Below are 27,907 nucleotides of genomic sequence, written 5' to 3' on the forward strand. Positions count from 1 at the left end.
TCAGAGGTTGGCGTCGAGCCACTCTTCCATCTGCTGCTTCTCTTTGTCCAAATCGTAGTCCCAAATGTGGTCGAAGCGCTCCACCAGGTGCTCGCCCAGCTTGGCCGGATCGTCGGCCGCGACGCCGCGGAACTCGTAGGTGTCGCCCGCCTCGAGGCTCGATTCCAGCACGCGGTTGGCTCGCGGCACGCGGATCGTGTCGTATGCCCCGAGCGCCTTGGTGAGATTCTGCGCCTTGACGCGCGGATGCGAGAGCAGATTCGACAGAAACAGCGCATCCTCGATCGCCTGGCCCGCCATGGCGCCCTGGTGAGGCACTCCGCCGTGCGCCGCATCGCCCGCCACAATCACGCGGCCGTTGATGTACGAAGTGAGCGACGGCACCACCTGATGCAGCGCCCACTTGCTCGGCTTGTCGATGCACTCCACCATCTTGACCACGTCCGAGCTGTAGTTGTCAAAGTCGCGCATCAGCTCGTCTTTGCTCGTCTCTTGGATCCACGCCTCGCCCTTGGGGAACGGCGTGCGTTGCGGCCAGCGCGAACGGTCGGTGCGGAACGCCACAATGTTGACCGTCTTGCCGCCGTGGATGGGGAAGATGAGAACATGCGAGTCCTTGGCCAGCAGCATCTGTGCCGTGTCCGCATAGAATTCGCCCTTTTCCTTGCCCAGCGCAGCCACGAAGCGCTCGCGCGGGATGAGCCCACGGTACGCCCAGCTGCCGCTCCAGACCAGCGAGTCGGAGCCGGCGACGGCCGAGGGTCCCGCGGTGGCACGATCCAGCGCACCTCGGACGCGACTGTGGATGCCATCGCAGCCGATCACCAGGTCGGCATCGTGGGTGGAGCCGTCCTCAAACGTGATGCGCACCTTGCCCTCGGCCGACTCGGGCTGCTGGATGTCCTTGAGCCGCTTGCCAAAGCTGCACAGCTCGGTGGGCATGCGCTTGACAAACGTGTCGAGCAGCTCGGCACGGTGGATGCTCGCCATGCCGTACTGCTTGCAGATGGTCTCGGAGAGCAGACGCTGCTCCTCGCCCTCGCCCATGCGCCACTGGAAGAAGAGGTTGCGCGACGGAAAGTCGGCAAACTGCAGAAAGCTCTCGTAGAGCCCCAGACGCTGCAGCGCATTCTGCGCATTCGGTCCAATCGCAATCCCCGCTCCGATCTCGGCGAACTTGGACGCGCTCTCGAAGATGTGCACGGGCACGCCACGGTCGTGCAGCCCAATGGCGAGCGTCAGCCCACCAATCCCACCGCCCACCACCGCCACATTGAAGTCCTTGCGCCCACCGCCGGAAGAGGGCGCGGCTGTTGCTGAAGTTGCAGAAGTCATTGCGGAAGGCTAGCTGATGAAGATGAGGTGGGTCGAAGGTGGGTTCAGACTTATATCGCTGCGAAAGAGTCGAGTGCTCGCAAGTCGCTGATCGTTGATCAAGGCGGGGCATTCCCCACATTTCCATGGTGCACCAAATCAACAGCATCCCCGGCTCTTGGCTTACCGACCAGCGCCGGCGATTTTCGCCAGGAAATCACGGCTTTCTCTGTCCGAGGCAGTAAGCTGTAACGTAGCGAGAGGATGATAGCACTGTAGCACAGCAGCGCCTCTTCTTGGCACGGCTCGTGCACCCATGCAGGGTCCGCTCGCACAAACCAGCCGCATTACGAAGCGGCTCCTTGTCAGAAACTGTCTCACGCTCCAGGCGCCCTTTTAAAGCTCGCCCACTCCACCTGCACTCCTGTGCTTTGGGGTCTGGCAGCATCGGGCCTGGCATGCCTTGATTACGCTGCATGGCATGCATCAGCTTCTCGTCGCGATTGCCTGGCTGCTCGCCTCGGCCGCGCTCGGGCTAGCAATCCATCAGCAGCCATGGCAGCTGCCGCCCGAGGTAGTGCCGTCCAACTCGCGTGCGAGGGTATGGTCGCTATCTACGCTGCAGACACACCAGCGAGCATTCCCTCCGCGGCCGCGCAACCTCACCGCGGCCATCGACGATGACGCCGGCGACCCCCTGCATGGCTGGCGCGCACGAGCAGCGCCCGCCCACCTGCGCTGGACGCTCACCAATGCCAACCGCTCCATCAGCGTCGATGCCTTGCTGCCGTCGCTCGTGCATCTCGACCTCCTCCGCGCAGGCATCATCCAGGATCCTGCTGTCGGACTTAACGAGGGACAACAGCGTTGGATCGCCGAGGAGCCCGCGTGGACATACACGGCTGATCTAGCCCCCGTCCTCGACCAGATCCGCCCGACGCACAAGCCGACCCAGCACCAGTACTGGCTCCACTTTGACGGTCTCGACACCGTCGCCGATGTGTTCCTGGGCGGAGAGCGTCTTCTGCGCACGCGCAACCAACACACCTGGCACGCCGTGCGCATCCCCTCGCACCTGCTGGAGCAGCCATCTGCACAGCACAGGAACCTCACGCTCGTTTTTCACAATATCAACACGTATGCAGCCGAGCAGGCTCGACGCTTCGATCCGGGCTACCCAAACCAGGTCGAGAGCCCCACGCGCTCGCGCACGTCCGACTATGCCTATCCGCACCGCATCTTTGTGCGCAAGCAGCAGTCCGACTTTGGCTGGGACTGGGGTCCCGCCCTAATGCCCGTGGGCCCGCACAAGCCGGCATACCTCGTGGAGCTTTGCGGTCCAGCGTCCGTCGAGGCCGCTAAACTGCAGCAGGAGGTGCACGTTGTGGATTGGCACGTCGACATCTACCGCAAGGGGCAGACGAACAATCTTGTGCCGCCAGATCCGGATGCAAACTGGGTGGTCAATGTGTCGCTTACGCTGCTCACGGCGCGTCGTGTGGAGCGGCCGTCGGTGCGCATTGCGATCCCATCGCTGGGCGTGGCCATGCCGGACACGCTGCTGTCGCTGCCCGTTATCGAGGCGGGACTCAACGAGCGGGTGCATGCGGCGTTTGAGATGCACAGCAGCGGGGAGGGTGCACCTTTGCTCTGGTGGCCGCGCGGATACGGCGAGCCGACGCTGTATACCCTAGAAGTGCATAGCGACGAGCTGCACATCCATCTGCGCCGCCGCGTTGGATTCCGTACTGCCGCGCTCGACCTCTCGCGCATCCCGCGCGCACAGGCATCATCCGAGCACGTTCAGCCGGGCTCGCACTTTCGCCTGCTCGTCAACGCGCGCGAGGTGTACGTGGTGGGTACGAGCCTCATCCCGCTCGACACGCTCGGTCCGCGAGCGGCGCCGGGCTACATGCACTGGCTGCTCGACTCGGCCGCTGCGGCGCACGTCAACCTGCTGCGCATCTGGGGCGGCGGAAGCTATCCCTCTCGCGAGCTGCTCGATGCATGCGATCAAATGGGCATGCTTGTTTGGCTCGACACCATGTTCGCCGCATCCCTTTACCCGGCTCACGATGCATTCGTCGCCGATGTGCGCGCCGAGGTGGCACAGGCCGTGGCTGGCGTTGTCTCGCATGCGAGCGTCGTCACCGTGGTGGGGAATAACGAGGGCGAGTTGTACTTTCTCGGTGGCTACGGCCACCGCACGCGCGATGCAGAATGGAAACGCGCCTACGAGATGCTCTTCGACCATGCCGTGCGGGACGAGGTGCTCGACACCACTCGCGCGCTATCGTACATTCCATGCTCGACGACAACGGGCTATGTCTCGCTGCATCCGTACCGTGGACGATACACGGCCTATCCGCACAACGAGCTGCACGGTACAGGCGAACACTATGGATACGACGCCGCGCGCGCGTGGGACATCGCCAGCTACCCGCGCGTGCGCTTCATGGTCGAGTTCGGCATGTTCTCCCTGCCGTCCATTCACGCACTCGATCAGATCCTGCCCAGCTCGTGCAGCGATGCGCTCGAGCCCGCGTGTGTAGTTGACTCGGCGGGCAACCTTGACTATCCCTTGACCGCTGACGAGGATGTGCAGCAGTTCAAGGCGCAGTCTCCCATGCTGCGCTCGTGCAATGATGTTGCCGAGCTGGCATGCTCAGTCGAAGGGGCGAGCAACCTCAGCTGCCCCTGTGCCGCCGACGAGGGCGTGCAGCGACTCAAGGTGGGAGTGCAGACTGGGTCCAAGCCGCAGTGTACAGTCGACTCGATTGTCATGCACGCACATCTCAAGCATCCACCCGCGGGCAACCTTAGCTACCCCTTCGCTGCCGACGAAGGGATGCAGCAGCTCAAGGCGGGAGTGCAGACGTGGTTCGCCGATCCGGACCAGTCGGGCAAGAGTGGGCGTGCGTTGTTGCGGCGCTGGACCGAGTCGAGCCAGCTCTACCACGCCCTGTTCGTAGCCAACCAGGTAGCCGAGTACCGCCGCGGGGCTGCACGCGGCGAGCGCAACCGCGGCCTGATCGTATGGCAGCTCAACGACGTGTGGACGGGAACGACGTGGTCGAGCGTCGAGTACTCGGGCAGCTGGAAGCTGGCGCACTACACCCTCGCTTGCGCCCAAGCGCCTGTTGCACCCGTGGCGATCTACAACACCTCGAACAGCCTGCTCGATATCGGCGTTGTCTACACTGGTGCCAGCCATGAGGGTGGGTACTTGGTGGTCGAGTGGTTCGACTTTTACGGCACGCTGCTTGAGGAGCGTCGCTTCGGCGTGCACGTCGAGGAAGACGTCGGGTGGTGGCGCGCTTGGCAGCTGAATCCCACCCAGCTATGCAGGGACACTCGCTGCTACGTCCGCCTCGCGCTCGTCCTCACTGGCACCGAGGTGGTGAGTTACTGGACACACATGCCGTCTCTCGCCGCATCACTTGCTCGGGTCTCTACGCACGCCCGACCCATCATCACACTGCACGCGCACCATCCCCCGGACGCAGAGCACTGGCACATCAGAATCACCAACACGGGCACAGCCACCGCACCCTGGCTCACCCTGACCTCGAATATGGCCGGCTACTTTGCCCACCCCACAACGCTCGCCCCCACCAACGCGTTCTTCCTCAACCCCAACGCTGAACTCACGCTCGTCTTTGTCCGCGCCACATCCGGCACGCAAACGTACAAGGACTGGTTCGATCAGCTCACCGCCTCGTCACTCTTGGACAATTTACCCCCGCACACGCCATAAGCTGACGCGCAATCGCACACGTTGAAACACCAAACGCGTTGGTCTGTCACCCGCACCGCGTCCTCGCTCTTTGATGAGCCGGCCCTGCACACGTGAATGCCACAACGTCGCGGTTGGTTGGGCGGGACGGCCTGGCTGGCTGGTTGAAAGGCACGGAGCGACTCACGCGGCCGAATTGGCACGGCAAGAGGCGGCGTTGGGAGTCGAGTGTTGGATCTGGCTGCTGCCGCTGCTGTGCGACCATGCCGCCCAAAGCCGAGCGGGCGGCCGAAAGCTTGCCTGAAGCAGCTGGCATTTGTCTAAGCCCGTCTCTCTCAATCCGAACACCTCAACGACGCTGCTCCTCGTTCGCGCCTGCATGCACTGGTTCGCCACCCTCACCGCGTCTTGCCTCTGCGACAAACCCGCCCCCACACACGTGAATGTTGGCCCGCGTTGATCGATTGACTGTCTTGACATGCGATGTTGGTCTCGACGGGCGCTGTTGGTCGCCCACTCCGCTCAGCCACCGCCAACGCCAGAGCGGGGCGGGCGCAGCGTCGAGCGAGTCGAGCATCGCCGCGCAGGTTGCTGAACCGCATTCGCGTCATGAGCCTGGTTGGATTCGCAAGGAGCAACCCTGTCCAGCCCCCTCCTAGGACAGAGGTTGTCTCGGCTCGCGCTCATCTTCATTCGTGCTCTCTTGGACAAACTGTCCACGCGCACACGCGAATGCTTCATGCCCGACACCACTGAAATTACCACCGCATGCGCTTGCGTCGACTAATCGTCGAAATCCTGCGGGTTCTCAAAGTAGTACTGCACGGCCATCTCTACGTTTTTGCCGCACATGAAGAACGACTCGATGGCCTTGTCCTCGGGGATGCCCATGGCGACGATCTGCTCGACGCCGGCGCGGTCCTCGTCGCTGAGTTCGGCGAGCGTGGGCAGCTCCATCTCGTCGCCCGCGCCGCCCGCACCGCCGGCGAGCAGCGAGAGCACGCCCTGCGGATCGTGGTTCATGGCCTCGGCGAGCTGCGGATTGGACTGGGCGATGGCCTGGACGAGCGGCTGGAGCGCCGCCGGGTTCTGCTGCACGAGCTGCTGCAGCTGCGCCAGCATGGCTGGGTTGCCCAGGTCGATCACCTGTTCGCCCGAGCCGTCGTCTTCGCCGAGCAGGCTCGCTGCGCCTGCACCTGCGCCTGCACCGGCACCAGCCGCACCAGCACCGCGTGCACCGCCTCGGCCTGCCTGCTGTGCGGCGGCGGCGGCCTCAAAGAGATTGCCAGCGCGGCCGCTGGCGGGGGAGGGTGTGGCGGGGGTGGCGGGCACGCGTGCGGCAGCGCCTGCGGACGGGGCTGCGGGGGTGGCGGGCGCGTTGGCGGCGGCGCTGGGCGTCTGTGCGGACTGCTCGGCTGGTGGGTTGGCGAGGTGGTCGGGGATGCCGGTCATGAGATACTCGACGGCGCGGTCCGGGTTGTTGAAGGCGGCACGCATGGCACGCTGCACCTGGTCGCGCTCAAAGCCCATCTCCATCATGCCCTGCATGGCGGCCTCGAGCGGGCCGCCCGTGAGGAAGCTGCCGGACGAGCCGCCGGCGCCTGCCGGGGTGGCGTCGGCAGCAGCGGGTGCGGCGCTCGCCTCGGTGGATGACGGGGCGGCAGTCGAGCCGGCTTGTGCGGCCGGAGCAGGCTTGTCGCTCTCGGTGGTGGTGGTGGTGGTGGTGGAAGGAGCCGACTCGGCGGGCTTGGCAGTGTCTGCGGCTGCGGCTGCTGTTGTGGTGGAGGAGGAGGAGGATGATGCGGCGGCGGGTGCAGCAGGCTTGGGAGCCTTGGGCTTGGAGACCATCACCACGAGAAAGTCCTTCTCCTTGATGTTGCAGTCGGCGACGGTCTTGTCGTCGGTCAAGATCTTGCCGGAGAAGATGATCTTTTGGCATTCGGGATTGTGGCCCTGTTCGAACTGGATCTTTTGCTTGATGGTGCCGATGGTGTCCGAGAGCTCGGCATCGAGGTGGAAGTTGCCACCGGCGAGGGATTTGATGAGGAGCTTCATGGGCGGCGATCTATGCTTTGTTGAAGCTGGGAGGTGGAGGTGGAAGAGAGGTGGCAAAGGCGCCAGATGGTTGGGGCGATGGCTTCTGTCTGGACTCAGCCTGCGTCTCTCGCTCTGCAACGCTTTTGCGCCGTCGCTCCGCAGTGGAGGTTTGGAGGAGGACGCGTCAACTCTCGCTCGCCTTTCGGCCTCGCCTTTGGACCCGCCGCACAGCAAAATCCACGATCGGATCCAAGATCTAACATTGCCACATTGCGCTCACCCTTCGCTGTGCCTGCTGGGCTGCCTCGCTGCCTCGCTGCCTCGCCAACGCGCCCTCCGATCACGTCGATTTGCGCATCGCTTCTCAACGACTTGAGCACAATCACTCCCAACTGTCTCTCATGACGGTCATGAACACGTTGCATTCGTAGACTGACTGGCAAGCAGCAGGGTCGGAGGCGGGAAGGGAGGGGACAAGGCGGGATGGATCCGGCCTGCGGCACAGGACGTCCAGGAGCCCGCTCTTTACAGAGACACGACTCGAGAGACGGCGCCGCTCGACCAGCCCCACCAGGCCATGTACGCAAGTCGGAGCCGGGAAAGACCGAGAAAAGCGGCGAGGAAGGAGGGAGAGGCGGATACTAAGATACAGTTAGACGGTCTGGACGGGACGGGAACAAGCTTTGGCGAGCAGAAACCAAGGTTTGGCGCTCACGCGAGCTTGAGGAAGAAGGCGCTGGGCTTGCCGGCATCCTGGTTGTGCGCGAGACGCACGAGCTTGTTGGCGCCTACGTTGGCCTTGCTGAGCGTGTAGCCGCCGGGGAAGTCGGCGCTCTGGCCGTCGGGCTGGCCGAGGAAGTTGACATAGTACTGGAACTTGCCCTCCTCGGCAGCAGGCTGCTTGGTGAGGCTCCAGAACTGCAGCAGCTGGCCCGAGTCGTCCGAAGGGTTGCACTTGTCCGCAATCAGCCTCGAGTCTGCCTTGGCCAGGTAGTCGGCCGCCACGCAGCGCTTGCCGACCAGGTGGGCGGGCTGCAGACGGCCGTAGAACACCTCGGCCGCCTTGTTGGCTTCGGGCTGGTACGCCATGAAGGTCGAGTTGCACTGGGTGAAGGCAAAGTTCTCGTAGCGCGCCGGCTGGCCTGCCTTTTGCACGTCGAGTTGCTGGAAGCCGTCGGCGTCGCGCAGACCCTCGAAGGCGGCGCTCACCTCACGACCGGCGGACGAGACGAGCTTGAGCTGGCCCACGTGCAGCGGCTGCGAGTCGCACTGCAGCACGGGCACCTCGCGCTCCAGCACGGGCATGCCCAGATCGTACGAGTCGAGCACGCGCGGCAGCACCGACGCATATGCTCCACCAACAGCGACGAGCGCACACAGCGTAGACGAAGTACCGAAACGCATCTTGTTGAAGAGGAAAACGTGGGAAGGGGTTGGATGGATGCGGATCGAATCGACGCTTAGATGGGAGCAGATGTGTGTGCTTTATAGACCTCGCGGTTGGCTGCGTGGCTTGTGAAGAGCGTTGGGATTGGTGGGGCGCAAGGAGCGGGTTAGGAGCAACGTGCGTGTGTGTGCGTGCGTGCGATGCGGGTGAATGCAGATTGCAAACCGAAGCTTAGCGAGCGTGGTGGGGCCGAGAGTATGAGCTGGTTCAAAAGAGAGTGTGGGTTTGATAAAGCGAGCGTGGGTCGAGTCGTTGAAGGGTGGGGCCTTGAGGGGAAAGGGGATTGGGAACTGGGGAGCGGGAGCGAGTGAGTAAGTGATGGTGGAGAGAAACGAGACGTATGGAAGGATCGAAAGAAGAGGCTTGAACAGCAACGCCAGGCGGCTATGATATAAGGCAAGCGTTTGCGAGATGCAACAGAAGGACGAGCGATGCGGGGGTCAGTGGGGCGGTAGCGTTGCAGCAGCCGTCGGCGGCAGGCTTGGGCCGAGGCGAAGAGCACGCGGCTCGGCTTGGAGGATGCATTGCGGATCGTCGAGACGCATGAAGCGCGCTGCGTGTTGAACAATGCCGCACGCACGCACACGACGTATGCGCAGCGAGCGTTGCAAAGAGTGCATCGTATGCTAGCCACCTGCTGCGCACATAGGAGCCGTGCAGTATGCAGTGCCGGCGTCAATGCACGCTGCCGATCCAGCACCGACGCTCTTGCATTCCGCGACCAAGGTGGCCGGAATGTGGCCTTTCCTTTTTCGCTCGCCCCCCTCTCTGCCCCTTCCCTTCTCGGTCGTGGCTCTCCCCGTCGCGAACAGATCCACGCCAGCTCATCACGTCTGTCAATGCGTCTGCCTTCTTGTCTGCATGTCGCAACCAAGACTGTTGCATCGTCAGGTGGCCCAGAGGAGAGGCTGGCGGGGGTCGAGGCAGCAAAGTTGGCAAAAGCTGAGCAATCGCGGACGCGTGCGTGCGTTCAGGGTCCAGATGTCTCATTTGACGCCAGCGAGACCGGCTGCACACTGCTGCTGCCGCTGCGCGCCTCGGTCTTCGCGCTCGGCCTCACCATGCACCTCTCGCCGAGCGATCCGAGCCGCCGCAACGGCACCCGTGATGGCCAGCCGTCGTGCTCCTTCCCCTTTGGCTCTCTCTCGCCTCTCGCACTCCGCCATGTGTGCCTTTCCTGATCCAGCTGCGCTCGACGTTGCGGCGGATGGTCTCGATGCGCCACGAGCACAGTTGTGCGGAAGGTCGCAATCTCACACTGGCTGCCGTTTGGCACTTGGGATGACGTAGCCGTTGCAGCCTCCCTCTCGAGCCTGTCTAGACTCGCCCCCCGCACCTCGGGCAGAGAAAGCCAACTTCATGCTGAGCCACCGATGATTCATGGCCGCATAGCGTGGCAGCGTGACCTCATTGCAGCCCGCCACCATTGGCCATACGTCCGTGCGCTGTCAAGTTAGAGCAAGATGGCATGCCGGTGAGGACTGAAGCTATAAACTGAGTCGACGGCATCCGAAGCACTTCCATCCTCCATATCACCCTATCCAGCTCCTGATTCCTCGATTTCTCTGACACAACAAGCGGATCTCACCATGGAGAAGAGCAAACGCGAAGATGTGGATGCGCTGTCGTCGCCGAGCAATCCGGCGCACTACTTTGCCTATGCCGCCTCTGCGTTTCTGATCGCGCTGTCTTTGCCGCTCCTTCTGTTCCCACGCATGCTGCTGCTGCTTTCGACGCCACGCGGCGCTGTGGGACAGGCCGCTTCCGACGCCGACCGCAGTGCCGTGAGCGCGATCGGTCCGCAGCTGACGCCGCTCGAGCGATACGCATCGCACACCAACGCGCTCGGCATGCTCGCCATCGCCGCCCTCATCCTCGTCCTCTCCGGCGCCATCCCCGTCACGACCTCGCCCGTACCCGACGCATCCTCGTCCGGTAAATCACCCTTCCGAATCCCCACCGTCGTGATCAGCACCGTGTACTTTGGCGTCAACGCCTACTCGGCCTGGAGCTTTTCGAGCCCCAACAAGCGCACCGGCAGCATGGATCCGGCGGCGCTGGGCATTGGGACCCTCGGAAAGGTGTTGGGAGCAGCACACGCCGGCTTTGCTTTCTGGGGCCTCGCCGTGTTCATGTTCGGAAACGACCTCACGCGCAACAGCAAAAAGGCCGGAGATGCAAGTGCAAAGGATAAGTCGGTCAGCAACTTTCCCTTCAAAAGTAAGCCCCCCCCCCCCCCCCCCTTCACACCCAACCCACTCCAGTCGCACGATCCCGTCGCAGGGTTGCTAACACCACCTCTCTTTGATCGTGTGTATAGACCAGTACGCCGCAGAGGAAAAGGCGAAAAAGTCGAGCTGAACAATCCCCCTTCATCCCCTAACCACACTCCCCGCGCCCCTTCCGATCTGCACGTCCACACACCCGCACACGCTGTCAATCATCGAACCCTCGCATCAGCAGCGTCCACGTGTGAGATTGTCTGAGCGGCTACGTCTTGAGCTTCTTGTCCTCGGCTGGGGTGTCCGCGTTGTTGAATCGCGCGTCTCTCTTGCGTTTCTTGTCGGCCTCTTCAGCCGACTCTTTCGGAACGAGGCCAAAGCGTTCGGCGCGCTTGCGCGCTTTTTCCTTTTCCGCCTCGAGCGCCGCCAGACGCTGCTGCTTCTCCTCTTCGCTCTCCACGCGCTGAGCAGGCTGTGCAGGCTGTGCAGGCTGTGCAGGCTTTGCCTTGTTCCCCTCTCTCTTCGTCGGCGCTCCAAGAGGTTGCGAGAGCTTGGCGACGTCCGCCTCGTCGCTTGCGGCCAATCCGAACTTGATGGCGCGTTCGAGTTTGCGTTCCGCCTCGCCCAGCGGCTGCCCGAACTTGGCCGCACGCGCCTTGCGTTTCTCCAGCTCCCGGATGAGCGCATCGCGTTGCTCCGACTCGGACGCCTGCACTGCCGCACCAGACGCTGCTGGCGAAGCCTCGCTTGCCTCTGAAACCGCCGCGGGGGCGGCTGCTGCAGGCGCCGGAGAAGGTTCGGATGCAGCCTCGACAACTGCTTCCGGCGCAGCAGCAGGTTCAGCTGCAGCAGCCGCTTCTTGTGCCTCTCCCCCGAGCGACGCGGTGGCAGCTGGGTTCTCAAGCAGCCTCTGAATCAGGTCCGGCTTGTTGCCCGACACCGCCAGCCCCGCCGACGTCAACAGCGCCTTGAGCTCCGCCACCTTGAGCGACTGCAGTTTCGCCTCCATCGTGAAAAGTCCAAGTGATACTTCAGGAGCCTTCCTGTGTGGGTGGTGGTTGGGTTCCGAAAGCCGGCAGTGGCAATGATGCTGGTGGTAAGATGCTTGGCGCCAGATGGATTCTTCGCGACCGCAAGCATCGACGCACGGACGGATCGCCACCTTCGACGCGTTCATCGACCCGATCTTACTTTCACTGCCCGATCTCAGTCTCACATTCGATCTCACTCAATCGCCCACATCGTGGAGCCAAACACTTGTACAGTTTGCATGTTGACTACGCCTAGGTGGTCTAGGCGCCGAGCGCGGCTTCGATGCAGCCGTCCAGCTCGGCGCGCGGCTCGACGAGCTCGGGGTTAAAGTACTCGATGAGCTCGCGGAAGAGTCGCGTTCGCTCGACGTACAGCGCCGCGGGGCGGCCCTCGTCGTCCCGGACGCTGAGCGTGGGCAGCTTGGGCGCGGCAGATGCGCCTGCGCTCCGCTTGAGTCGGTGCTGCAGCACCTGCGACGCCGACAACATCGTCTCGGATCCGTCCTCGGCACTCATGAGCGACGACACGGAGCTGCCCATCTCGGCCTCCTCGGTCTCGGCCTCGTCGCGCGGCCGCTTGAAGCCCGCGGCGCCCCAGCTGTCGTGCGGCGACGAGCCCGTATTCGGGTTGAGCGGCGACGAGCCCATCGCACCGCCACCCAAGCTAGGCGCAGCCTCGCCACGCAGCGGGCTCAGCGCCTCGTCCGTGCTGCCATCGAGACCAGGCGCGCGCGCCGTCCAGCCGCTCGTCTCGGCACTCAGCAGGTGCGACATGAGCCGCCGGAACAGACGCGACTCGGACTCGTCCGAGTGGTCCACCACCGCACCTACCTCGGTCTGCAGATACATGAGCGCCTCCAGTCCCAGCTGCGGCTGCATTTGCACATCGCCGCCCGCGACGGCCGCACTCGGTGCCGACGCGCCAAAGTCGTCGTCCGAGTCGTTGGGCATGCGCGCCAGGTTGCGCGTCATCTCGAGGAACCGCTGCCGACGCACACGGAATTTGGCGCGGCGCAGAATCTCGCCCGGTGTCGGCCGCAGCAGCGTCAGCCTCCAGAAGTCGTCGAGCCGGTACGAGCGATCGGATGCATCCTCGGGGTTGCCACCGTGCAGGTAGTACACCTTCTTGCGGTCGTCGAATACGAGCTGCGTGGCGTACCGAGGCTGCGGCTCCGTCGGATGCACGCCGCTGGACGTCCCCGGTCCATAGTCCGCTCGGTTGCGGCCGGCGTTGGGCGTTGAGGCGTGCGGCGATCGAGCGGTGGCGAATGCGGGCGCTCCCGTTGCGGCCGCGTCGGCGTTCTGGCCCGTGTAGGCGGTCCAGCTGTTGGCAGGCGGGTCGATGGGCATCTCTTCATCGGCGCTCATGTCGTCCGAGTAGGCGGGAAGCGCCTGAAGCGGGCCGGACTCGGGCACCTCGTCGCCCTCGAGTTCGCCGTCAAAATCGATGCCGTCGGCCCCGCCTGCACCCAGCATGGCCTCATCCGCGCCCATGCCACCTTCCATGCCGCCGCCACCTCCACCAGCGCTGATCGTGTCGGAGGCAAACTCGGAGGAGATGCCGCCCTCGTACTCGTACACCTTGCGCCATGACGAGCGCGGGATGCTGTAGATCCAGAATGCGCTGCGCTTGCGCTCGGTGCGGCCGCCGATGAGGCCGATAAACACGCTGATCTCGCGCGCGGCCACGTCGATGGTGGCGCGCTGGGTGAAGGCGGCCTCGGGGCCGTTGTGCGCCGTGTTGCGCGACACCTCGCGCACGGCGCCCGTGGCGAGGTTGTAGGTATACATGTCGGCAAGGAAGGTGGCCGAGGCGCCGCGCTGGCCGCCGAGGATCCAGATCTGGCGCGTATGCGAGGGCGACATGCCGGACGCGCCCGGCCTGCCGCTGTCGAGCAGCATGCTGTGTCCCGAGCGGCTGAGGATCTTGGCGCCGTTGGAGGTGCGGTCGTCGAACAGAAACGTCCAGCTGCGCTGGATGATGTCGTAGCGCCACATGCCGCTGAACTCAAACTTGGTGGGGTCCGAGTCGGTGACGCGGCCGCCAAAGACGTACATCATCTGGTTCTGCGCGTCGATGACGAGGCCGTGGTCAAAGATGAGCTTGGGCCCGCCGTCGGCGTGCGTGTCGGCGCTGAGGCGCTCCCATCGCTCGGAGCGCGTGGAGAAGCGGAAGAAGTCGGCCTCGCGACCGGGTGGCGATGCGGGTGCGGCGGTGCGCTGCTGCGAGTCGGTGCGCGCGGCGCTGTGTGTGCGGGTTGAGGGTCTGGGAGAGCGGCTGTTGGTGTCCGCAGAGCCGGCGCCGCTGCCAGCAAGCAGAGGCGACGACTCGGACAAGGAAGCGGGCGCTGGTGTCGATGCGGCGGCGCTAGCGCCAGCGCCAGCGCCAGCACCAGCGCCTTCGGTGCCAATGTCGTCGGTGTCGGCAGATGCGTCGGAGAGGATCATCTGTATGTCGCGAGCGATGGATTCGGGATAGCGCGCAAGGAAGTTGGCGCGTGTGGTGCGTGCGGTGGATGAGGAGGGAGTGACCGGCAGCGTGGAGACGGCAGGGGTAGTGCGGGAGGGGTGGGCGATCGAGTCGGCGGGCACGGGCTCGGCTTGGTCTGCGCTCTCGTAGTCGACGTAGCGACCGAGCAGATAAATGCAGCCGCTCTTTTCGTCGAGGCACATCTTGTGGCAGCTTCTCGGGCTGGGGCCACCCTGGAGCTGGGTATCGGCAGAGATGAGTCGCCAGCGATTCTCGCTGACGTGGTAGGCCCAGAGGTCGGAGAGGTCGCGCTTGCCGTCCCAGCCGCCAAAGAGGTATGCGATGCCCTTGTCGGAGTCAAAGACCATGGCGTGGCCGCCGCGACCGGAGGGAGCAATGGGCGTCGAGGCAGGGGCAGGTGCTGCGGATGGGTGGTAGGGAGAGGCGGAGGGGAGCGAGGCGGGGGCCGAGGGTTGGATGTGGGACCAGCTGGGTTTGGGGGTTTGGCGCGAGATGTAGGAGGCGAACATGGATTTGAGCCAAGGCTGCGTCCAAACGCCGCTGCGGCTGAGGTTGGCGGTGGAAGGCGAGAGGGGCGTGTTGGAGCCGCTGTTGGCGGCGGATTGGACGGCGGCGGCGGCGTCACCGTAGGCGGCGCGATTGAGGCAGATCTCCACCTCGTCCCAGTTTCCGCGGCGAACGAGAGCGTCGAAGAGAGAGGTGAGGAGCGGGTGTTCAAAGGGACGGAGCGGACTGTAGGGGAGCAGCTTTGAGTGTAGAGCGGCGGTCGCTTCGGCAGGTGCGGGTGGAGCGAGGCGGGAAGACTGGAGGAGCGCCTGGAAGGCGGTGTGGTGACCGTGTTGGCGGAGGTGCTTGAGGATGAGGCGGGTGGTGGAGGAGTGGCGGTGGAGGTCGTAGCTCTTTGCGACGCGAGAGACGAGCGCGGGATCGGAGACACCGGCGAGGGCGACGTGCCAGATGGAAAAGTTGTAGTTGGGCGTGTGGGCTGCGAGGGGGACGATCTTGATGTAGCGGATGGCGAAGGGCACGGCGTTTCCGGTGTTGACGAGCGCGTTTGTGGCGGAGCGACGGTCTGGCTCGCCGTCTGCGGGGATGCGGATGGCGCCGTCGATGGAGGAAGCGGAGCCGGAGCCGGTGGCGGCGTCTTCGAGCCAGCGAAGTTCGAAGGATTCTGGGATGGCGTCGTTCTTGAGGCCGCCGCGGAGGAGGCGTTTTGTGGCAGGGGGTCTACCGTGGACGGAGGAGGTGGGGAGGAGGGAGTCGATGGAGGTGGCGCCGTAGACCTTGAAGTCGCGCAGGTTGCACGGATGGGGCTTGTGATACTTGCCAAAGGTGATGGAGCGCACGACGCTGGGCTTGTCGAGTTTGAGGATGATGTACTGTTTTTGTACGTTGGCTGATGCTGATGCTGCTGCGTTGCTCATGACGGGTACGGATGCGGTGCGGCGGCTGCTGGCTGCGGACTGGGATGCGAGCGGCGGGAGGGCAGCCGAGAGGGAGGGGCTGGATGCGGGGTTGGATGCGGCGCTGGTGGTGGATGAGGAGGGGGCGGCTGTGTTGGTCTGAGTGCCAGCAGACTGGGAGAGGTAGGTGGGAGGGTTGATGCCGGTGCCGGTGCCGGTGCCGGTGGAAGAAGAGGAGGAGGCAGAGTTGACGGCATGCTGCGAGGAGCCGGACCACCTCGAGTACATCTCGTGCGGACGATTGTGGAGGATGTTGGAGGGATGGTAGGTGCCTGACCATGAGGAAGCCTGTGCGATCGAGTACTTGAGTGGCACGTTGGGAGAGCTGAGGAGCTGTTGCAAGGGAGTGATGGCATCGTTGGCGTCTGGAGGGGGAGCGAGCGACGACATGGTGTTATCAAGAGAGCGCACGACGGAGCGTGGCCCGGCTCGGACAGCACGAGGATGGGTGAGCAGAGACGATGCGGAAGGGTTGAATGCGTGGTTGGCGCCAATTCGTGGTGATATGGTGGTGCGTGGGTGATGAGGAGTAAGGAGGCTAGGAGGCTAGGGCGACACTCGCACGCGTCGGTCGAGGCGGTCTTTGTGGGCGGCGGTCAGTGTCGGCGGTCAGTGCAGGCCGACGCCAATCCTGAATCGCGCCTCGACTGCCGCTGCGCCCCGGCATGTGGAGCTGAGGATGCCGTGCAGTCAGGGTCCAGCGCGTCCCGATTTTAGAGGTAGATCTGAAAGGATCTGCCGATCCGAGATTTGAGATTTCGAAGGAGCCGCCCGAGCGAGAGAGATAGAGTCTGGAACCACAGCCGGAAATCAAGGCATCGCAATCAGCGGCTTGGAGCGTCTGTCGCTTGCTTGCTTCTAATGAAGCGCGACCACACGATGGCAGGCGGGATGGCTGGGCAGCAGCATATCAGGATACAGCAAGTTGAAGCGAATCGATCGACACCCGATAATGCTCGGTTAGCCAGGATCGAAAGATGGGCAGGATCGTATGGCGCGCAAGTTGGCTCAGTCGATGGCACTTGCCAGCTCGATCAAAGATCAATTTGAGCCGAGCCGAGCGATGTGGGAGAGCAGGTGAGAGGGCCAAGCCGCCCTTGGATCACTGCCGGTCAATTTTGTTGGCGGCAGCAGAAGCAGCAGCAAAAAGGTTGAAAATTGGCTTTTGGGTGACCCGCCAACTCGGGAAATTGGCCGCGGTGCGACGCCATGCGACGACCCAAGGGGCGTACGAGTGGGCCGGCAGATCTTTGATCTTTTTGGCGGTTCAACAATCGTGAAAATGGAGCGTCTGGGCTAGGCTGTACCGGGGCGGTGCTCTCGCTTACGGGGCAGACGGTGTTGCGCTCAGCGCGGTTTGTCATGGCTTCTTTGTTGGAGCGCGTCGGCAAAAGCTCTCTCTCTCTCAAAGCCGGATGTCGGCGTCTTGAGTGAATGGCCGCACTGTCCCACGCACAGAGGGCAAGTCGGCGCCCAAATGGGCTGACCCGGTGAGTTGAAAGTGCAGAAAAGAAAAGAAATTCATCCAAACTGGGCGGGGGGGCGGCTGGCGGCGGCCAAAATCTTGGCACCCGGCTCAGCAGCATGCATCCGTACGGTGCCTGTACGGTGCCTGTCCAGCGCTGCAAAGGTGCCCGCAATCGGATGCACGCGCGGCAATCAATGCCACCTAGTCTTCCGCGGCTGCCTCTTTCCCAGCCCACACACAGTCAGTACAACCAAGTCTTACCACCGATGCTGCTTCCAGACACATCTGGGCTCGAGACCCGCGGCTGCATCGTGCTAACCGAGTGGCCATCCGACCGGGCGCGGCGGGCGCGCAATTTATTAAAAGAAAATCCGCGCGATATTTTTATCAATTTTTGGAATGACCATTTTTGGTGGTTTTTTTTTTTTGAGAGTCGTGAGCCGGCAGCAGGCGGAAGGCGGAAGGCGGAAGGCGGAGAGAGAGAGACCAAGCAGCTGTTTGGTCGGTGACGCAGCCGGCGTCTTTTTTTGGCTGCCTCTCTGCCTCTCTGCCTCACTCTGCTCCCACACCGTCGTCGCGCTCTAAATCCCGCAGAGCCGCTCACTTTGGCAGCAGCAGCAGCAGCAGCAGCAGCAGCGGCAGCACCAAGTTAACGGCAGCCCGTCAGCAGCATCGCTACTTCTCTCTCACCTTATTCTTCCGAGCGCCACTGACGCTACATCCTCTGTAGACCCTCATCACTGCTCTTGCTATCTGGGCCGCCAACCATCACCATCACTATCACCGCCATCAACACTTGCACGCTTGCCAACTTATCGACCAATCTGTCCGACCCTGTGCACGTTCGTTTCTGCTGCTTCCACTAGTACAACCTCGCATCTCGTATATCGATCCTCGACAGCGTTCATCTCTACGTCTCGCAACCACCACGATCAACACCACCAACCTCTCGCGCTTCTCGTATCCAAACGCACTCCGATGCGTAACTCGGCCTCTCTTTCCACCTCTCGTCCGGCAACTTAGTCACATCATGTTACCCGCTGCCGGCGCCGACGGCCGTGGCTCCTATCGCTCCCAGCGCCCCGTCTCAGACAAGGAGGAAGTCGCAAGGGCCGCTCTTCGTTCTCTAGCCGACCCCTCGACAGCACCACCAGCACCTCTTCCTCCTCCGAGCAACGACGCCGATGTCGCACCGCCCACCTTCCCGGCAACGCGCCTTCCACCTCCGCTACCGTCCCAGTCCGCTACAACACAACAACAAGCTTCTTCTTCCGCAACCTCGTCTACACTCGCACAATCCGCTCCCGCATTCCGTTCGTCTCACGATGACTACCGCCGTCCACGTCGCTCCCAATATTCGGACCACGCCATGCCTCTTCCTTCCGCATCGCACCACATGCTGCGACACGTCAGCCTAGGAGACGAACTCTTCCAACGCAATCCCAGCTCTTCCTCCTCTCCCTCATCCTTCTTCAACGACCAACAAATATCCGCTTCTCCCGACTCTTCCCCGCGCCTCGAAGCTGCGCCAGTTCAAATGCCCAGGCACACCCATCTCCGACACAGCATCCCTGCCTCTACACAATCCTCGGCCTCGGCCCATCTACACGAAGTCGCCCTTCGTCGCGCTTCCATCGCCATGGGCGTCGACATCGAACAAGTCAGACACATTGTCCATCACGCCATGGACGCCCCCCACCCACGCGAGCCCCTCTTTGTCCGCCAGGTCTTGGACGCTTATCGACTCGAGTCCGATCGCGCATCCCATCCGCACCCCGTGCGCGAATCGTGGCAAGCCGATCCACTTCGTTCCAACGCCCGCACTCACGCCGCCTACGCTTCCAGATACGCAGACCCCGGCCCAGCCTCCCTTTCCGCCTACCCCGCCTATCACGACGTCGCTCGCGCCGATCCTGCAGCGTCCGGCTCGGCAACCGCTTCCATGATGCCCATCTCCGAACACCGTCCCGAATCACCTTCGCCCTTTGCCTACGACGCACATCCAACATCATCGCAACCTTCTTCAGACATGGCCGGTCCAGCTGCAAGCTACCCGCTCCATCCACCCAGCCATGCGCATCTCGACGACGCATCTCGCCAACAACGCGCCTTGGAAGATGAGCGCATCACCTCCCATCGCTCGCGCTACCCGGCGTACCCTCATCACCCGCCTCCTCTGCCCCAAACTCGCGCTCCCGATCGCAGAGTTAGGTCCATCGACGACTACCTAGATGCGCCTCCCCAGCTCTACCCGCGCCGTCACCAACGCCGCGGATCCATGGCAGACTACACCGGCCGCACCGCCGTGCTCAGCTCCGAATACGACGACGAACGCTACCGAGATAGGCTCGCCCGCTCCACCGTCCGCCACTCCTTCCATCCGTACGCCTCGCCCTCCAGCCGCTACCTTGGCGCTTCCGCAGACGCAATCGGCATCTCGCCCCAGCTTTCTCCCACCACGGCCGATGCGCCGCGCCCGTATCCGATTCATGACTACCGCTCGCCGCTTCTGCGTTCGCCTGCCGCCGAAACTTCCACTTCGGCCGCCGGATCGGTCTCAGCTCTCACGCCGTCTCCCCTGCTTGGCGTTCCCGCCGGCAGCCTCGACAACCATGCCGATGCACCCACCTCGCTCCGCAGCGCCTCGGAAGATACCGCGGCCGAATCCACGCGAGCCGGCGTGGCCCGTCTGCAGATCGATGATTCGGCCTCCAAGCCGCTTCTCCAGTCGTTCTCGGCACGCACATCGCGCTCTTCGCTCGCATCTCACTCGTCCGCAGAGCGCACCGTGCCCGGCACCGATCTGTCACACTCGCAGATCATGCAGAAGCTCCAGAACAAGGTCAAGGGCAGGCTCGCCGCAAAGAAGAAGGCCGCCGCTGAGAGCGCCACCGCGCTCAGGTCCGGTGTTCACAAGGCTGCAAAGCCGAAGCGCGACGCCAAGCCCACCAGTGCCAAGCAAGACGCCTCTGCCTCTGCAGCAGACACGGTCAAGGCAGAAGCTTCAAAGAGCGGCAAGGTGTCCCGGGCCGGATCAACCAAGCGCACCGCGTCGAGCATCAGCACGTCCGACCGCGCCTCGTCCCCGCAGCTCAGCCGCCGCAGCGTCGAGAGCAGCAGCGCTGCCACCGCCGACACCTCGGCCACGCCCAGTGGCAATCGCATGCCCGCGCCCAAGGTGCGTCGCACCTCGGCCTCGAGCCAGCAAAAGCCATCGACACCGCAGCCGCCTCGCCAGCCGATCGCAGCGCAGTTGTCGCCGCGGCCGTCTTCCAACAAGCCCGAATGGCTCCCGGACAAGGACCAGGACAAGACGCCGCCGGCTTCGATCGAAGAGGCGCTGCAGGCGCTCGACTCCAAGGCGGCGTCCAAGTCGCCCGCGCCCAAGTCTCCGGCGGCCAAGTCTCCGGCGCCCACCTCGGCTTCGCCACCGGGCAAAAACCTGTCGCCTCCCACCTCGATTTCGGCCGCGCTGCTCTCGCCTACCGATTCACCCACGCCCACCGAGGCGGCAGCCATGCATGCGCGGCGCATGTCCAGATCGCCCCTGCCTCCCGGTGCGGAGGGCGCAGCGACCGTCGAGACGTCGTCTGGTCAAGCGCTGCCTGGCGAGCTGCCCGGTGCGGGTCAGATGAACGCCTCCTCGGCCACCAAGCAGCAGACCTCCAAGGCGGGCATCGATTCGCTCATCCAGTCCGCCCAGGCCAACGATCCCACCGAAACCAACTCGGCCATTGCGTAGTCGCCTCCTTGTCTCCACCAACTCAGCTTGCGAACAATACGCCGCTCAGATGCGGCGCAGTCTCGCTTTCACACAGACTTGGCCACCGCTCCGAGCCGTCTTCGATTGGCTTTTGTTTGTTCTTGAGCTAGTGCACCGCCGCCAGCTTGCATTCGAGACACGCTGCCGAGCCTAGCTTTAGCTTTCTTTTTTGATCCTTTGTTTTTTTTCCGTCCTAATTTTCTTTCGCATGTCGTCCAGCAATAATCTCTGCATCACGTTGATTCACACCTCGATGGCCACGGAAGAAGCGCTTCTGAGACAAAGGGGGGAAACTTGGGGCTGCACGTGGCAGTGGATGGCGGGTTGTTTGGGCAGTGTTTGTTGCAAAGCAACGCGTGAAATGCGCTGGGCTATGGATCCCGAGCTTGCAGTAGGGCGAGTGGGGACCGAGATTGCGTTTCATCTGCACGCGCGGCGTCGTCAGGCGTGCAAGATCAAGCGCGACAGCCAAAAAGCTCGACTGTAGCCTTAGCCGCATCGTTGTCGTTCGGTGCCAAAAGGCTGGCTTTTGCACAAACGCGCATCGCTCAAAGTCTACAATAGCCGCCAAGTTGGTGGGCCTCGTGACCGACAGATCCGAGCCTAGATCCACAGCGGCGTATCGCTCGGGCGCCGCTCTAAATTTGGGGTCACGGCCCCAAACGACGCCGAGTCAGAAACACAGCGGTCCCAGCGCGCAGATGCATTGGGCCCGCACCAAGTTGGCCCCTGGACATCGCCGCCGCCGCCGCCGCAAGAGCACAGGTGGGCTTCGACGTCGATGTGTTTCCCCCTGTGCACAACTCGCGGTGGAGACCGGACATTGTTGCCCACACACGCCAATCTTCCCCACTCAACGGCACATGAACAGACCCGGTGGCGCTTGCTTGACCTGGCTGGTTGGCGTCAAGGAATCACATCAACGTGCTTGATGAACGATGTTGCGCACGGTGGAGGATCTGCGAGTGCAGATCCAGTCGTATAAAGTGCCGGCCCCTTGCTCCTCGATCCCGCTCCTTATTTTCTCCGCCTTCCCCGTTCGACCGCCCCTCCTCTTTCCCTTCTTGCCCTCCTTACCCCTCCCATCTTGACTGTGCCAAGTCTCTCCAACAGAGCGCCATGAAGGTAATCGCGCTTGCGGCTGCGTGGGTGGCAGCGTGCGCGCAGCTCGCGCACGCCGAGATCGTCATCGACCGCATGTGGAGTACGACGTACGACTACTCCAAGGTGCAGGAACTCAGCGATCCCCAAATCAAGTTTGTCGACGGCCAAGCCCTGACAGCCTCTGTCAACGTGACTGCCGCCGCGTCCGTCAAGTCGCAGCAGTACGATGCGATTGGCATCCAGGTTCAGGAGAACCAGCTTGCGCAGCTCGTGGACACGTTTGGCGGCGGTGTGACGGACAGTGTGGCGATCACGCTGCAGGACTTCAAGAGCAAGCATCCCAAGGACTACGACGATCTGCTCCACCTGCTCTTCTCGCAGGATGCCGAGTGGCACGCCAAGGGCGGTGTGGGCCTCAACACGGTGCGTGTCCCCCTGGGCGCATGCGACTTTGGCGCCGCACCGTACACGTACGACGACACCGAGGACGGCTCGGAAGACCCCAAGCTCGAGCTGTTCACCATCAAAAAAGCACCCAAGCTGTGGCAGACGCTGCACGACATTGTCGCCATCCACCCGGGCCTCAAGATCATCTCTGCGCCCTGGAGTGCTCCCGGCTGGATGAAGGACGGTGCGGACGAGACGCAGCCACTGTTCGGCGGCAACCTCAAGGAGGGCATGGAGGAGGTGTATGCCAACTACCTCGTCAAGGCGGTGAGCGAGATCAAGCAGCAGGAGAAGCTGGATATCTATGCGCTCTCGCTGCTCAACGAGCCGCAGATTCAGAAGCTCGAGTACCCGACCATGAAGATGTCTGCGACGCAGGCCATCACGGTCGGCAAGCTGGTGCGCACGGCGCTCAACAAGCAGGGCTTCGAAAAGGTCAAGCTGCTCACCTGGGACCACAACTGGGACAACACCGAGTATGCGCTGCAGGTGCTCAATGCCGATCCTACCCCGTGGGACGGTACCGCATGGCACGGCTATGCCGGTCAGCCGAGCTCGCAGAAGGTCGTGCACGACGCCTACCCGGACAAGGAGACCTACTTTACCGAGTACACCGAGGTGACGCAATACTTTAGCGAGCCGTACAAGAACATGAAGAATACGGCGCGCAATCTGCTCATTGGGTCGATCCGCTACTACTCGCGCAGCGTGGTGCTGTGGAATCTGGTGCTGCGCAAGGACGAGGATGGCTTTACCACGCCCCACCTGCCCAACGTGTGCCAGAACTGCAATGCCGCCGTGCTGCTGCTGCCGGACTCGACGGATGCACTGGCTGCCGCCGATCCCAACCACACCAAGACCGTCGCTGAAGCCGCTGGTGATGCAAAGAAGGACAAGCGCCGTCGTAGGAGTCTCTGGCGTCGAGCTGATGACGTCAAGCCCGACACCACCACGCAAGAGCTCAAGCCCCAGACTGGTTCTGCTGTTGCGGGCGGTGGAGAGAAGGCGGAAGCTATTCAGGCCAAAGACGTCGTCGATGCCAAAAAGACGGGCACCAACAGCGTTTACGAGACGTCGCTGTTCAAGCGTTCGTCGGACTTTTCTGTTCTCTCCCACCTTTCTACGGCGGTTCGACCTACGGGAGCGTCCAAGGAGTACTCGAAGCGCATTGGCGTGAGCAGCACCGACGAGATCACCGAGCTCGGTGGGCGACTGCTCGCCCAGGCCTTCCGTCAGGATGGTGTCAAGCCGGGCGTGTCGCGATTCTCGCTGGTGCTGCTCAACCAGAACGACCACTACGAGACGGATGTGTGGGAAAATGCCACGGCCGTCATCGCCTTCCGTGGCCAGATCGCTAATGTCACCACGTTGCCCGGTCTCTACACGCTCTCGTGGGAGGCTCCTACCGTCGACACCTCGGCTGCGGCCAAGACCCCACTCCCCGCAAAGGCTGATGGCGCAGCTGCAGATGCAAAGCCCGCCTCCTAGATCGTGATCCTACCGTGATGCCTCTTTTCTAGTCTCAATGTCGACACGTGTCGCTTTTGCGTTGCCTGTGTGTGTGAGAGGGTCTGGAAAACGCTGCTGCCGTCCTCGCTTTCCTTGGGCAGAACTGCTGATGTCACTACGCTCACTGGCCTTTACTCGCTCGTGCCGCTGCCAGTCAAGGATGATGCCGCCACTCAAGACGCAAAGGCCGCCTCCTAGGCCTTGTACCTACTGCGATTCCTCTTTCGCGCCTTCGATATCGACACGTGTCGCTCTGTGTTGGCTCTGTGTGGTGCGTGTGTTTCCATTCCGAGGCTCTGGTGCTTGACCTCGACGCTGATGCTGAATACCGCAGTGCCCGTAGGCAAGCTCTGTGTCAAGTAGGAGCTCGTTCGCCCGGTGGGACAAGCTGCGGTAGTCACGCGCATCTCAAGTTTTGCGCAGCAAACAGGTGCAGACTGGACGTGCTCGCGCCTCTGTAAGCGTGGATGCCAAAGCGCAATGGACTGTACGATATCACGCGCTCTGATTTGACCCTACGAGTCGGTGCAAGTTGACAAGGTCGCGGTCGACTGCCGTGCGGAATCACACAGGTGTGTGTGTGGCCGCGAACGGATGCTGCACCTAGTGTTGGAGAAGGCGTCAGCTGAGGGCTCGCTGTATACAAGCGCAGTGATGATCTGCCACTGCGCTGGCCCGCCCTCTGTGCCTGTTTGCTTTCTATCGTCTCCTTCACTCGCGGTTTGCGCGCCAACAGCATGAGTGGCTGTCAGCAAGTTGTCCACCCTGTTTTCCCCTCCCTTTGCGCGCTCGTCCCTGCGCCCAACTGGGGCCCACTCGAGCTCATACAACTCATGTGCTTGCCTGCAGTCCGTGTTTCCTCACACACATGGGCTCCGCGTGTGTATCGCACATCGGACAGAGTTGGAATCTGTGTGACTACCGCAGAGAGTCCCACAAAGGCTCTGCAATACCAACATCTGTAGCAGAACCCCTCTGCTCAGCTTTTTGCTAGGTGCGCTTTTCGACGCGGGTGTAAAGCAGCCGAGCAGGAGGCATGCAGAAAGGCAGGACCAGACGGGGAACGGCTACGCGTGGGTCCACGGTGGGCTGAAAGCGATCTGAGACAGCGCCCGAAATGGCCAAAATGCAGGCTGACGTCAAACTGAGGGTGCAGCGCGAGTCGCCGCTTTTGTGCGCTTTTGTGGGGATTTCGCGTACCTTTTGCGGAGAGGAGAAGCAGCAGCCGCAGCCGCCGCGCGCCAAATTTAGCAGCCGCTCGCCAAGGCTGACAGATGAGCGGCGGCCGTCACGGCGTGCGGTGGCGCATCATCGTCGTCATGCTGCTGCCCATCAGCAGCGCTTTATTTTTAGGCGAGGCTGAACCCCCTCTCCCCCCCCCCCCCCCCCCCCCCCCCGCGCTGCTGTGAAGGGAGAGGCTGAGTCAAGTGTGGCCCCGCGCAGCGTAAGTTAAGCTGGCGAGTTGGTATATAGGTCTGCCTACCTTTGCGCCATGGACCCTGGATCTGACTCCAACACCCTGCATCTCCAACCCACTCTCGACATCCCCACCTTCTGACCTCTAGCATTCCACAATGAAGTTTACATCGGCCTCGCTCGTGGTGGTTGCGTCGGTGCTGGCGAGCGTCTCTGGTACGCCGCTGGCGTTCAACGCGGACGACGATACGATCTCGGTGCCGATCCAGGTTCCGTTTTCATCGACGCCTCGTGTGTTGACGCTTCCCAACTGGTTCCACTCTTCTGCCGGCGACGATGATGACATCTGCCCTCAGCTGCCCGTGCAGTGCGTTCGCGACGGTAAAGTCGTCGGCGATTTGGGACCCCAGGACTTCTGCCGTCAGGGTGTGTCGTGCAAGATGTGCCATCCCAAGAAGAAGTCGCTCGACTGCAACACCAAGTACATCAAGGAGTGCGCCACCCAGTGCCAAGCACGTGGTCCTCTCGGCGGCAAACTCGCCGCGGTCGAAGATGCCATGGACCGAGCAAGCCATGCTTTGGGTGGCGATGATGACGAGGGCGACATCTGCCCCGACATGAAGGTCTCCTGCCGCAACGCAGACGGCAAGACGGTGGGATCGATCGGCAAGAAGCCCTTCTGCAGGGACGGACTGACGTGCGGACAGTGCCACCAGACCGAAAACTCGGTCGAGTGCAACGCCAAGTTCATCAAGGACTGCAAGGCGCAGTGCGAAGCCACCGGCCCGCTCGGCGGCACCAACGTCTTTGTCCACCTCTACTAGTGGCATTCCCTTCTCATCCCCTTGCAGTCCCAGTTTTCGTTTCGACCAGCGCTTCGCACCAGCATCCTCCCCTGTTTCTTCCCGCCACCCTGCAATCGGAGTCGTGCAAATGCACACGTGAACATTGTCGAGATGGTCTCGTTGGCTCAGAGTCACGCGTGGCCCGCCAGCAGGTCACGCTACCGCTGCGCACGATGGGAGTTGAGCTTGACGGGTCCTCCCACGTATCTCCTCACGACGTTGCGATCCCAACCGCGTCCGTGCACACAGTGAACATGGTTGCCATTGTTGGGTGGGCTAGAACCGCGCTCGGCCCGCCAGCAAGTCACGGTAGCGCTGCGCACGGTCAGGATCCAGCTCGACGAGTCGTTCGAGCAGCTGCTTTGCGCTTGTGCGGTGCTCGTCTGCACGTGTGGGGTCGAGCTGCACGAGCAGCGTGTGCAGATGCGCGAGGCTGATGGCGCACCACTTGCTGTCGGGCTCGAGCTCGTGCAGCTCGTCGATGCTGCGCACCTCGTTGGCGAGCTTTGCACATAGCCCCGCCGTATCCTCTGGTGGCGATGTAGTAAGGCGATCGACGAGCCAACGGTGGTAGAACCACACGCTCTGATCCGCCGGATCCGTGTACATGGCCTGCTGCACCAGCTCGAGCTCCTTGTCGAGGCGCGCCTCCTCCTGCTCCGGCGTGAGCCTCTGCGCCGCCCATACGCACGGCAGCAGCTGCGAGCGCAAATGCCACGCCGAAAAGTTGGAAAAGTTGCGCTCGATCTGACGCAGCGCATACGCCAGCTCCGCCTCGGCCAGCCGCACCAGCTCCTTCTCGACGTCCCTCACCGCATCTGTTTCCGCCGCAACGATGGCCGGATGCGTGAGCAGCGCAGTCAGCGACGCGTGCGACGATTCCACGCCGGCGAGTGCAGGCGGGTGAGCCGACGAGACGACGCCAAGTGCAAGGTGGTCGATGATCGCACGACGACAGTTCCAGCCGTGAAAGTTGCGTGCGTCGAGCTCGAGCATCTTTTCCACCAGCCGCAGCTCGCGTCGCCATGCCCACTGTGGATCGGCGGACAACGCAGGATAGTGGCGCAGACACCACATGCGGTGGTTCCAGATCCAGTATACCTTGGGATGCGCACGCAGCGCATGCTCCGTGAGGCTCAAATCGTCGTCCAGCAGCTGCCGATTGCGCACCAACCTCGCCTCGTCGGCGCTGGTGCTAGATTGCGCAGCATCGGTTCGCAGCGCAGCAAACACGTCCGGTTTTTCGCTAGGCGCATCGTCGTCGACAGGCTGCGTAAAGGTGTGCAGCAGAATATCGCGGCGATAGTTCCACACCGTGTACAGCTCGGGATTGAGCGTGAGCAGCGTGGTGGTGTGGGCGAGCGCCGTGGCGTCGTTGCGCGCTTGCTGGCGGTGCTCGAAGAAGGTGCGCTCGATGTCGAGGTAGGCGCGCAGCTTGGCGGCGTCCTTGGCAGCGCGTGCGGCGCGTGCCTCGGCGGTGGTCGCCGTCTTGGGCGTGCGTTTGACGCCGTGCATGCCGAGCAGTTGGTGCCAAGTTGAGCAGGAGTGCAAAGAGGTGTTGCCACTTGTGAGGCGAGGGTGAGAACAGAGTGCCGTGCAGCAGCAACGCGGCGT

General features: G+C 62.9%; 11 protein-coding genes across 11 annotated transcripts; 5 read left to right on the top strand and 6 right to left on the bottom strand.

Annotated features, from left to right (window-relative positions):
• PAN0_004d2122 (salicylate hydroxylase) lies at positions 1-1,335 on the bottom strand (the record flags this gene model as incomplete). The annotated part of the gene is made up of 1 exon (XM_014802067.1): positions 1-1,335. One exon carries the CDS (start codon positions 1,333-1,335, stop codon positions 1-3), a length of 1,335 nt encoding a protein of 444 aa, XP_014657553.1.
• Positions 1,336-1,795: 460 nt separating this feature from the next.
• Positions 1,796-5,071, top strand: PAN0_004c2123 (family 2 glycoside hydrolase; the record flags this gene model as incomplete). Its single annotated transcript, XM_014802068.1, has 1 exon — positions 1,796-5,071. One exon carries the CDS (start codon positions 1,796-1,798, stop codon positions 5,069-5,071), a length of 3,276 nt encoding a protein of 1,091 aa, XP_014657554.1.
• A 762-nt stretch (positions 5,072-5,833) lies between these two features.
• On the bottom strand, positions 5,834-7,105 carry PAN0_004d2124 (UV excision repair protein Rad23; the record flags this gene model as incomplete). Its single annotated transcript, XM_014802069.1, has 1 exon — positions 5,834-7,105. One exon carries the CDS (start codon positions 7,103-7,105, stop codon positions 5,834-5,836), a length of 1,272 nt encoding a protein of 423 aa, XP_014657555.1.
• Positions 7,106-7,798: 693 nt separating this feature from the next.
• Positions 7,799-8,491, bottom strand: PAN0_004d2125 (uncharacterized protein; the record flags this gene model as incomplete). Its single annotated transcript, XM_014802070.1, has 1 exon — positions 7,799-8,491. One exon carries the CDS (start codon positions 8,489-8,491, stop codon positions 7,799-7,801), a length of 693 nt encoding a protein of 230 aa, XP_014657556.1.
• Positions 8,492-9,157: 666 nt separating this feature from the next.
• On the top strand, positions 9,158-10,895 carry PAN0_004c2126 (uncharacterized protein; the record flags this gene model as incomplete). The annotated part of the gene is made up of 3 exons (XM_014802071.1): positions 9,158-9,700; positions 10,034-10,754; positions 10,855-10,895. The coding sequence occupies 3 exons, from the start codon at positions 9,158-9,160 to the stop codon at positions 10,893-10,895; spliced, it is 1,305 nt and encodes a 434-aa protein (XP_014657557.1).
• A 129-nt stretch (positions 10,896-11,024) lies between these two features.
• On the bottom strand, positions 11,025-11,765 carry PAN0_004d2127 (uncharacterized protein; the record flags this gene model as incomplete). The annotated part of the gene is made up of 1 exon (XM_014802072.1): positions 11,025-11,765. One exon carries the CDS (start codon positions 11,763-11,765, stop codon positions 11,025-11,027), a length of 741 nt encoding a protein of 246 aa, XP_014657558.1.
• Positions 11,766-12,048: 283 nt separating this feature from the next.
• On the bottom strand, positions 12,049-16,131 carry PAN0_004d2128 (muskelin; the record flags this gene model as incomplete). The annotated part of the gene is made up of 1 exon (XM_014802073.1): positions 12,049-16,131. One exon carries the CDS (start codon positions 16,129-16,131, stop codon positions 12,049-12,051), a length of 4,083 nt encoding a protein of 1,360 aa, XP_014657559.1.
• Positions 16,132-18,239: 2,108 nt separating this feature from the next.
• On the top strand, positions 18,240-20,951 carry PAN0_004c2129 (uncharacterized protein; the record flags this gene model as incomplete). The annotated part of the gene is made up of 1 exon (XM_014802074.1): positions 18,240-20,951. The coding sequence occupies one exon, from the start codon at positions 18,240-18,242 to the stop codon at positions 20,949-20,951; it is 2,712 nt and encodes a 903-aa protein (XP_014657560.1).
• Positions 20,952-22,091: 1,140 nt separating this feature from the next.
• PAN0_004c2130 (glycoside hydrolase) lies at positions 22,092-24,011 on the top strand (the record flags this gene model as incomplete). The annotated part of the gene is made up of 1 exon (XM_014802075.1): positions 22,092-24,011. The coding sequence occupies one exon, from the start codon at positions 22,092-22,094 to the stop codon at positions 24,009-24,011; it is 1,920 nt and encodes a 639-aa protein (XP_014657561.1).
• A 1,595-nt stretch (positions 24,012-25,606) lies between these two features.
• PAN0_004c2131 (uncharacterized protein) lies at positions 25,607-26,272 on the top strand (the record flags this gene model as incomplete). Its single annotated transcript, XM_014802076.1, has 1 exon — positions 25,607-26,272. One exon carries the CDS (start codon positions 25,607-25,609, stop codon positions 26,270-26,272), a length of 666 nt encoding a protein of 221 aa, XP_014657562.1.
• A 297-nt stretch (positions 26,273-26,569) lies between these two features.
• PAN0_004d2132 (RAB-protein geranylgeranyltransferase) lies at positions 26,570-27,808 on the bottom strand (the record flags this gene model as incomplete). Its single annotated transcript, XM_014802077.1, has 1 exon — positions 26,570-27,808. One exon carries the CDS (start codon positions 27,806-27,808, stop codon positions 26,570-26,572), a length of 1,239 nt encoding a protein of 412 aa, XP_014657563.1.
• Positions 27,809-27,907: the final 99 nt, after the last annotated feature.

This window comes from Moesziomyces antarcticus (genome assembly GCF_000747765.1).
Source record: "Moesziomyces antarcticus DNA, scaffold: scaffold_v10004, strain JCM 10317, whole genome shotgun sequence".
In the NCBI taxonomy this organism is placed as follows: domain Eukaryota; kingdom Fungi; phylum Basidiomycota; class Ustilaginomycetes; order Ustilaginales; family Ustilaginaceae; genus Moesziomyces; species Moesziomyces antarcticus.